Below are 10,716 nucleotides of genomic sequence, written 5' to 3'. Positions count from 1 at the left end.
ACGTGGCGGGGACTCTTCAGGGACAAAATCATGGACAGAGAGAGACAGAGAGGTTGGGCAAAAGATACAAAATGTTGCAACAGGTCAGACCTGAGAATACAAGTCTATATGACATGCCTGTTTTGGATCTAGGTGGCTATATACCAGCACAGGCTCCTGCTCATTTGAGAACGAATAGTTTGCCTATTTTCTCAGATGCTCAACGCATCAACGAGGTACAGGACTATCTGCCGTCCAATTTTCCTATCATGAACTTTTTTTATCTACAGTGTTTTACATGTGATAACTGAGGTCTTTGTAACCGTCATATGTCAAGAGTAGCAATTTCATCAAATGCTACTTATGCTACTTACAAGCCACCCCGGCTGTCTCTCTCTCTGCATGACTACGTTCCAAGAAATCTAGTGACAACACTTACCGGATAGGATTATTTCTCCCGTGACAACGTCTGTGATGTTGCATCAAGCCTTTAGCCCTCGATAAGTTTTTTTTTTAGGGAGGACAGAAAACAGTGTTTGCACGCGCGCCGCCTTGTGGTTGCGTCTGCGTGAGGGAGCGCGCATGAATTGCTTGCAAGAACAGAAGCAGGGGAACTTTCGTTTGGAATCATACATCAATATTAAGTAGAGATTAACTGGAATGAACTGCAGTGCAAACGATCGACTTGAAGATGAGGTATTTTTAGTATATCTTGAGATATCGACGGACGTCTTGTCAGAAACCTGATCGAGAATAGTTTGTACAATGAGAGAACTCGTAGGGCCTGACTTTAGCTGATCATAACCTCCTTTCCAAAGTATTAGCCTCCCACTCTATTTCTCTCTCTCAGTATGGATGTTATTTCACTTGAACGCCATAAATGTGTTAATTTTGAAAAGATACACTTCAAGAAGAGCAAGTAACTTAGGTGCCTTAGAGATACGTAATTCATGAATGGGCCATTGAAGTGAGACAAATAATTTCTTGCTGTATTGTATTACGATGTTTCAGAACACAAAAAGCAATGGTCTCTCGTCCGCCAAACGATGTAGCCAATTCCAAAAAGGTACAAGCAAGCTAATCCCGCAGATGACTTAAGAAAAGTCTGATACCATTTAACTGTCATTCAATTAGTGAGCAAAGCAGCGCACTCTACATATCTCCTACGTCGGTAACTCGGATCTATTTCTTTATTTACATCCTTTTCCTTCGAGCATCTAATGAATAAACATTACCTAACGGCCAATCCGGACTTATTTTTATCACATAAGAATAGATATGGTATTTCTGTAATGGCCTCTAGAGATTGCTAAGAATACTTCGGAGATAAGGAATCTTGCACCTTGACAACGGTCGGCAGATTTTGTTGATAATCTGTTCACCAACGTCGTCCTTTTTCAAGGCATTACGTACAGCTCGCGCGCGCTTGTGTGCGTGTGTGTTTCCTTCCTGGAGGCACTGAGAGAGAGAGAGAGAGAGAGAGAGAGAGAGAGAGAGAGAGATCTCGAGTGACGCGAAACTAGTCTCTTTACTTAGGGCGCCCTTACGCCACGCCGGAGGTTATTTACTTTCCCACCTCGGGTGTTGACACAGTCTCTGTTTCCCATTAAGCAATCACAACTCACCTCCCGCCGTTGACATTGCTCTATTACCCTCTGTATTAGCTTACCCCCGCAGTATTTATCGCCCCCCTCCCCTCATCCTCCTTCCCCTTCCCCTCCTTTCTTCCACACTTTCTACTCCCTCTATCTTTTAGGGGAAGATGATTTAATTTACATTGGGTTTTCTCCCTTCCTTCGCTTCCCCAACCCTCTCTCTCTCTCTCTCTCTCTCTCTCTCTCTCTCTCTCTCTCTCTCTCTCGATGCCCTCCTACACACCGGGTAGGATACCTCATCCCAACTGCCGCCAGGAAGAAGAGCAATCCGGTTGCCATCCTTTCTGTCGTAGGATATCCGATTAATTCCCGGGGAGGAATATCGCTTTGCTTTTTGAATCCTAGGCATGTTCTGGGATATCTAATTTAGTTCATGTGCCTAAAAGACGTATTATTCCTATGCGCCAATAACCCCCAGGGGGATTTCCCCAAACCCCCTCCCCATCTGTAGTCCCCTAGCGTGGGAAAGAACGAAGCTTGGGGGATAGAAATATGATAAAAGTTTCTCTTTCACCCTGTACTGGAACAGATTTCTCGCCCTTCCATCTGTTTCAATTTTCCCTCCAGCTCTCCGAGCGCTCCCTCCCCTATCTTTCTCTCCCTCTCCCTCCTCCCCCTCTCCCTTCCCTCCCTTATTACCCATCTGATGCTCCCACCCCCCCTTCCGCTCCTTGTTCGGTATTCCCTGTGTGTGTGTGTGTGTGTGTGTGTGTGTGTGTGTGTCTGTGTGTGTGGTATTGAGGGGAAATTCGTCCCCCTGTCATTGGTGTCTTTCCCCCGCACCGTCATCATCATGTATTCATTGTATCCATTTCCTGGCTGGCGGTCGTTCCGCGTATTTTCTGCTCATTTAATGTTTCGCGGGAAACGCCAACCAGAGCTCTTTCTCTCCTCTCTCTCTCTTTCTCTCCGCTTCCATTTTCTAAACGGTTTTCACACCATTGCCTTACTTCAACACCCGTCCCCGTACCTAGTCGTTCCCTTAGGGCGTATGAGGCAGCTAGCTATGCGTGTTGGAATAAGTTATTTCCAACTGAGAGCCGCCCGATAATTTTTCCACCGCTCGGGTAATATTTTGGTTTTATTAGCCTACTGGTTATAGATTTAAAAATTAATCGCGTAGAAGGAACTGCAGACTTCTCCCAAGTGAGAACACGGAAGAACAACAGAGCAATAATAGACGGAACTGATAAACGAAGCTAAACAAGAGATGTTCTCGAAAGCCAATCGACGCGGTCGAGTTCGAGAAACAAAAACACTCCATTCCTTCGAAGCATCCCACCGGTCACGTGACTGGCACCACGACGGGCCAAATGGATCACGCTTGTTGTGTTGATATTCCGCCGACCAGCAAATCCAGTTATCGACGACGACTCCTAATTTGTTTTCGCAGGTCGGCGCACGAAGAGGGGGATAGACATAAGGTCATTTACGTCCGCTTCCGTGGTCCCCGGTCGCAGATTCCTGAGATGTATGCTGGTACTGCACCAGTCCTGGTTTTTATATGCCCGTAGGTTAGGTTAGATTGGGTTAGGTTAGGTTAGATTAGTCCCTCTTGAGTAATTTGGGTGTGGGAAACATAAAGAGATTTTTTCAAGAAAATTCTATGGTTAGCTTTCAAGATATGGCGTCCCGCCTTTTTCAGGGAAAGGTCTCGGTACTCGGTTACATCTCTGGAAAATGCGTCCCGGTCACACTAAGGTGTCGCGAAATCTCTGGTCTGCCAAGCGGTTTGCCAACATCCCATGCATCCGGATTATTAATTTCCATGAGCCAGCGCTTTTAAGTGTTTTCTCTCACGGCTTAATGAGATGGATGTAGCGCCAGGCTATCAGGGAAGGCAGCTACTGAGGGTTGAACACTTGGAGTCTTAACAAGTTCCTTTATAAGAATTATTTTTTGTCTAGATCACTGTAAGGCGATCTATGGGTTCTGTTCAAGCTGCCGCAAACCGTTGCTTGATTGAATGAACTGACTGGAAACGGCTAACTATTCCATGAATTGTCTCTAAAAGAGCTTATAATAAAAGTTACAGGCGTTCATGCCTGGAACAGTTTCATCGATGATAAAAATGCAAATTAGCAAAAGTGTTTTGGTTTGAATATCAAAGATATTAACTCTCTTGCTGTTTTTCAAATCCTTCTTTCAGTCACCTACAGATGAACATAGCATGGGCGTAATATGATATTAAAAATGACGTCAATTATGGTAATAAACAAAAGAAAAAGTTACTCCTGTCAAACAGGCATATGACGTAGCAACATGAAACGTCACACAACACGGCCACATTTCCGTAGTTGCCGTATAACGCCATGTCACAAAAACAAAACTTCACAGAGACAAGAACGGAAAGAAAACAAAGAGACATGACTGACGTCCTTGTTATTATTTATAAAAAAAATGCACTGGCTGTTCTGTTCTCTTCAGGGAAAAGGTAGAGAGAGAGAGAGAGAGAGAGAGAGAGAGAGAGAGAGAGAGAGAGAGAGAGAGAGAGAGAGAGCACTGAAGGGCCCTGACACGGGAACTTGAAAAACAACTTTTTAAGAGCAGCCTGTCCCTTAGGGTCGGAATATTTTGACAGTAGTTTGAGTACTCTTTGCAGAGGCTCGTTCATATTTTATCGGCGTCACTTTTTTTTTTATTTTTGAAAGCCTCCCATTTATTTTCGTTATAATTGTTTGTAGCAGCGTGTGTAATAGCATTAATATTTTCACCAACTATACATGATTATGACTGTTTTCAGCGATGTTATTGGTTACATAACTAACAATACTAGTAGCATGAATGTTAAAAAAAGTTTCATTGTCGTTACTGAATTGCTGTTTATGATCTGAATACTCCTTCTGTAAAATTCTTTTATACACTTCACAAAATGAGCCGTTTCAAGAAAGAATAGGCTCATTTGATTGCTTATCACAAAAACATCATTCCACTTTGCCCAATTCTGAAGAGAATGCTCAGACATCGAAATGGTTAGGATGAACAATTGGCATTCTTATGCTACCTTACTAAATGGATTAGTAGTAAGACAAAACTACTTACTACAGATGACTGGCTTCGGAAAACCTGGAGTTTACGTAAGAATCTCTCTCTCTCTCTCTCTCTCTCTCTCTCTCTCGTCCTACATAATGCTACAAGTTGTATTATTGTTAGTTCAGAGGTAATTTGAAATGTTCTTGTCCCATTTCAACAGGAGGTTATTTCTGTGTGATTTATTTAAACATGGGAAGTTTTGTGATGTATATAACTTATGATTCAGTGATTTGTGTGCACTGAAGTCTTGTCATTAGAATAATTTGTGATTTATAATTATGGCCAATATTTTATCGAAAGCATGTTATTTCTCACGAACGCAATCAGTTCTATTAAATTTTTTTATGTAGACATACATTATAATTTCCAGAAATGGAATGTGATTTTCTCAATCTCTCTAAACCGTGTGGGCCCGTTTTATTAATGTCAAAATACAGCATTTCTTTAAGAATTCTTTTGCAGTAATAATATAATCAAAGATGAAGACGATCCAGGTCACTAAAAGACGTTTATTCATCTCAACAGGTGTGGTTCAAGAACCGGAGAGCCAAGTGCCGCCAGCAGGCTCAGCAACAGAACTCCAACAGTGGCGGGAACTCCAACAACAGCAACAGCAATAACAACAGCTCCAACAATACCGCAACCACCATCACTGCCACTCCTGCCTCCAACAACAACGACAGCACCAAGGCAGCCGCCCCTCGACCCAAGAAGATCAAGAGCCCTAGCACGCCCTCACCCCCGCCCCCCGTCATCAAGTCATCACCTCGGCCAGCCTCCCCCGCCTACAAACCTCCTTCAGTCTCGCCAGCATCGGCACACACGCCACCCAACACCACACCCACGCCCACACCCTTGCACACTTACGGGTCATTCCAGACAGCGCCCCCCACCACCGACCACTCCAACAGCTACTCCTCCTTATGGGCGCCCACAAGCCTCCGACCAATGGGGGACCTTCACGTGTCGACAGGCAACTGCATGCAGACTCCCTCTTACCACATGAGCAGCAGCAAGAGTCCAGGATCCTCTTGGAACCAGAACTACGGCCCAGCATCTTATTACGGCAACATGAGCATGGAATACCTACCACACCACATGGGCGCCCACGCACAGTTCACGCCCGTCAGTAACCACATGGGCGGATTCCAACAGATGGGCGGCCACATGATGAGCTCTCACACGATGATGGGGAGCCAGCACTACTCCCGAGCTGCCGCCGTCACTCCGGTGCAAGGGGTGACCGCCCCGGCCTCGCAAGATTGCATGGACTTCGGGGAGAAGTTCCAGGTCCTCTGAACGCCCCCGCCGCCGTCATCCATTGCTAGGATCTCCGGGTCGACCAGACACGGAGACAGTGACCCGCAGGGCACTGACATCTATCGTCACCACCATGGCCCTCGTCCTCCTCGGTCTTTCCTCCAAGACTGGACGACGCAGGCGACGGCGGTCGAGGGGCCCAGCAGCTATCACCGCCATGCCCAGTGGCCCTACCCTGCCGGAAGGAGGCACCCGTCGCTTTCGTCGTCGTCGTCGTCGTCGCAGTTTTCCCCCGTCAGTAAGGAGCTGAGGGAGAATACTATAGGTGGTTGGTGCAACAGCAAACAGGGTGTCGGGGGCTTCCCATCTACGCTCTCCTCACTCACTCCGTGTGAGAGTCCTCAGGAGATAGACGAATTCTAGGAAAAACAAATCAGATTGGATCATATACCTTTCATTTCAAATGTGCATGTGTAAATACTGCCTCAGATGCAAATTGTTGATGTTGTTGCCATTCCTTCTCGTACTTCAAATACCACGAAATCAGAAAAGTGAAAATGTACCCCTCCTGTTAGTGATGCCTGTGGTGTTGAAAGGAGATCCCCAGGTGATGGATGGGTTCATGCACAGTGGCCATCTCACCTTTCCACGAATGATGGAGGATTGCGATTACTATTCTGGCGGGAGGGGGAGTGGGGTGGGAGAGGGAAGGGATGGGGAGGGACAGGGCCAAGCAGACCACCTTTGCACTGCAAGATCGGGGATTTACCAAGAGCAAAAATGTGCACAGAATTGATGCCGCCCATATCAACCCTCTTGCCGACGTGCTTCGCTCGCCATCGCTTGCTCAGCATCCCGTAGGAAGATCAGAGAGGAACTTACAAACTTCAGCTGCCACAAATTTGCCCATCTCCTTAGGTTTTGTCGTCCATCCACTCCTATGTGCGTGTGTGTGCGCGCGCGCGCGCAAGTGCGTGTTTGGCAATGGCATCCCCCACCCCCCTCAGTACCTTGTGCGGGTGGCGAGCTTTGTAGGGCAAGAGGGCTTTGATCTCTTTATAATTATGTTGTGTGATTCGTCTTTCACAAAGCCTTTACTAACTGTAGCCAATGCGTCTAGAGTTATCACAGGGTAATTGATTAATATTTAATTGATTCCTCGTGTACATATTTATAATACTTGTAAAGCTACAATAACAATAATTACAACCCGCTGTATCTTAAGGCCGAATGACTTTTTGTCTCATTAAGAGGATGTTACATATTCAAAAACCTATTTAGGGTGCTGGCAGTCTGTGGGTCTCAATAAAAACGGTTTTTAATTTATGTATTTTCGCCCGTGTCAGATGGAGGCTTCCGAAAGCCCTTTCTCTCTCGTTGCAAGAGATGGAGAAAGCGGGGGTCACGCTCGGAAGGCCACACGCTCGCGTTCTTTCTCAAGTGCCACTTGTGATGAGTCAGGCGAAATCTGTTGCGAAGTGCCGTTTCCCGCAATTATTTCATTTTTTTTATAAAGCCATTTTTTAAAAATTCCATTACACTTGTTTTCTCCGGAACCATCTTGTGTATGTTGTACTTCATAACAGTAATGATATTAATAATAATAATAATGATAATCAATGATGATGATGATGATATTCATAGCGATCATTATTAACTCCTCCTTCCTGTACATAATAAGTATAAAAGGTAAGAATGAACTTGATGTCCTCAGGGTTCCTTACAAACCCGCTAGCTTCGTGTCGTTCGGTTTCATTGATTCTATGTACATGTCTGTGCAATATGGCGTTGGTGTCTCTCATTGAGGGTTAAGGCTATTAATGCTATTTAGAGTATAAAATGAAAGAAATAAATAATCAGTACCAGTTACAGCAACAGCTTTGTTTTTTACACAAACACACACACACACGATTCAGTGTTTTATATAAATGCTCTCATCATGTATTCTTCAGCGAGAATAATAACAGATTATATATTATGATAAGCATCATTCTCCATGTCTTAATACTGGATTATCTTTGGCTGTAAACTGTCTCATTTTTTCAGTTTTCACCGATTATTATTTGACGATTTTTACATGTATTCTTTGTTCGTATACGCTCTCTCTCTCTCTCTCTCTCTCTCTCTCTCTCTCTCTCTCTCTCTCTCTCTCTCTCTCTCTCTCTCTCTCTCTCCAAACGAGCATATTATAGGAGTTAACCCCAATTCTGCCAGCATTTTAGGGACTTTCCCTAAAAGAATGTTGTAAATAGTTATCAAAAAACAAAGTATCTTCAGGAACTGTTTTCATGTAGATTATAATGATTATTATGTGTCATCAGCTGGCATCCGATCATTGGTACCGCCAGCTACTTTTATTATGTGTTTAACTAAAAAGAATAAGAATTGTAATTTTGCTTCTTTGACTAAGCAGCTAACCGTGGGGAAGGTTGCTAAAAACCGTAATGGTGAACATGTTAAAATGATATTGTTTTGTAATATACTCTCCAAAGGGAAAAGAACATTCGTTTTATTGATGAATCCTGATGAAAACGATGGACGTTTCATGTCTTTGCTGTGTACCCAAGGTCTAGACCTCTAGACCGTGTTTACACTTATCTTGTTGCAACTGTAACCTATTTTTTGTGCTTTTGATTACTGCATTGAATACGAACAATTTGTCAATGGTTTTATGACAAAGCATATGAAATTATCCTTCATTTGTCTTAAATGTAATTAGAAAAAATTGTTAATTGATTCTAAAGTAACTGAACTAAAAGTTTGCCGATGAAAAAATACTAAATCGTTAAATTTGCGAGTTTTTAAAGTTTGTCCGAGTTAAACCGATTTTCCATAATTTTACAGTTGAAGCAACAGGTCAAAAGTCTTCCTAATTTAAAATGAATCAACAAACTATTTTAATTCCTTGAAAACTATGAAAGACAACTGTATTTCCCACAGCTTCCATCATCATCAACAGACAGAGAGAGATAAGTACGGACGGAGGGTTTCCTCCGATGCTTAGCGCACAATCCTTTGCTTCTCCGCACAAATAATCATCTTATCTCCCTGTCTCATCGTCAGAGGAAGAGAAAGAGGGACCAGTCGAACCCCGGGACACTACTGGAAACAAAAGTGACAATGGAACGGTTCCAGGGAAGGCACTGGCCGGTTTTGTTTACAGCCGAGAGTGGCCGACGGAGGGGGAGTATGGACAGACAGCAAGGAGAGTAATAGGAGCTCATAAACATCCGGAACTGTCGATAAAACTGCGATCAAACTTCCTATCATGTTTCTGCGCCTTTGTTGAGGCTTTGACAGGGAAGAAATGATGAAGGGGTGGCCTCCATTATCAGTTAGACTGTTGTATCTATGAAGGGAGAGTGAGTGAGTGAGTGAGACTGCTGACATACGCCGTCATCTACTGGTTTTGCAAATTGTTTTCGGAGATAAATATCGTAGTTCTGAATATGTACAACTCGAACACTTATATACTGGACCCGAATTCTTTCCTTAATCTCGTGAAGAATTTTAAAGATAATGCTCAACAAAATTATCTTTTACATTACGGTATAGCAATCCTGGACAATGGGCTGAACCATAAACTGCTTTCAGACTGAAAGGACTTGAAAATTGGAGATTCAAATGAAGGTATGGAACAATCATTTTTTTCGGATAATACTATTACTAGAAAACAGATAGTTTATTGCAATGCTATGTCTCTAGTTTGTGGGCTCTAGAAAGAGTTTTTATTTGTGAATTAAATCACCAAAAAGTTTATAATTTCCAAAAAATATAAAAGACTGCATTTCTAAATCTACGACTGATTTACAATGTTTCTTACAAAGAGATGTTAATGGTTAAGCCTCAGAGAACTTGGCTGTTACTTCAATCACATCCTCAGTCCAGGACAGAGTAAATGGATTAAATATAGAATACGAACATAAGATTTGATTCTAAAAATTTTCATTTTGATGAGAATTGAAATTTCTTCTTGATCAAGATCTCATAAATCACATTCTCGAAAAAAGTAAAATCTGTGCAACAGTCAAAAACAACTGTGAGAGAGAGAGGACGGAAGCTGTGTTGTCTTAAAAGGCTGCTCAGACGAACAAAAGCCCTTGTTGGCACAAGGTCAGCTTAATCTAGTATCGAATCTTAGACAAGCAACAGCAACGGCTGAAAGTGTCCGCAGTTTCCTTACATAAGCGATAATCTATAGACCTTGGGTATAACAATACGAGTCTTTTTGTCAATGCTGAGGTATATACATCGGTTAACCTATTGTAATACCCTTAACTAGCCCAGGTTCGGAGATTATAATGAAAATGGGGCTTAGAATAAAAAAAAATAACATCCTGAAAGATAGCAAGAATCAAAGAAATAGGAGACACCCTTTTTAACATATATTTGCCATGAACACTTATCCCAGATATACAACGTACAGGTAAATGTTGAATAATCACCTCACGCTGTTACCAAGGCTAATGTCCTACACCAGGTAACCCAGAATCTTACCCCTTGTTGGCAACAAACATAATTCTCTCGTGTTGATTTTGGTCACAGATCCATTGCCACGGTCACATGTCTTAGTGCATGACGTAACAATAAAGGAAAACGAGACGTCATACATACATATATATATATATATATATATATATATATATATATATATATATATATATATATATATATATTATATAATATATGTGTGTCTGTTTGTGTACGTACGTACGTATATTGTACCTACAAAAACGTACAGAACGCATAAACGCCTAAAATAGCAACCAGCAGACAATTAGCGACTGTG

General features: G+C 42.7%; 1 protein-coding gene across 3 annotated transcripts in view; it reads left to right on the top strand.

The window, feature by feature from the left end:
- Positions 1-8,428, top strand: part of LOC136846039 (homeobox protein OTX2-like) — a 22,999-nt gene extending 14,571 nt beyond the window's left edge. For all 3 annotated transcript variants that reach the window (XM_067116695.1, XM_067116694.1, XM_067116696.1), the window contains exon 4: positions 5,193-8,428. In XM_067116695.1, the coding sequence (XP_066972796.1) occupies positions 5,193-5,966 (774 nt within the window). In that variant the 3' untranslated portion in view covers positions 5,967-8,428. The remainder of the gene's footprint in view (positions 1-5,192) is intronic.
- The last annotated feature ends 2,288 nt before the right edge of the window (positions 8,429-10,716 follow it).

Source organism: Macrobrachium rosenbergii, chromosome 14 (genome assembly GCF_040412425.1).
Source record: "Macrobrachium rosenbergii isolate ZJJX-2024 chromosome 14, ASM4041242v1, whole genome shotgun sequence".
NCBI lineage: Eukaryota > Metazoa > Arthropoda > Malacostraca > Decapoda > Palaemonidae > Macrobrachium > Macrobrachium rosenbergii.
This window is presented reverse-complemented; position numbering and strand designations above follow the sequence as displayed.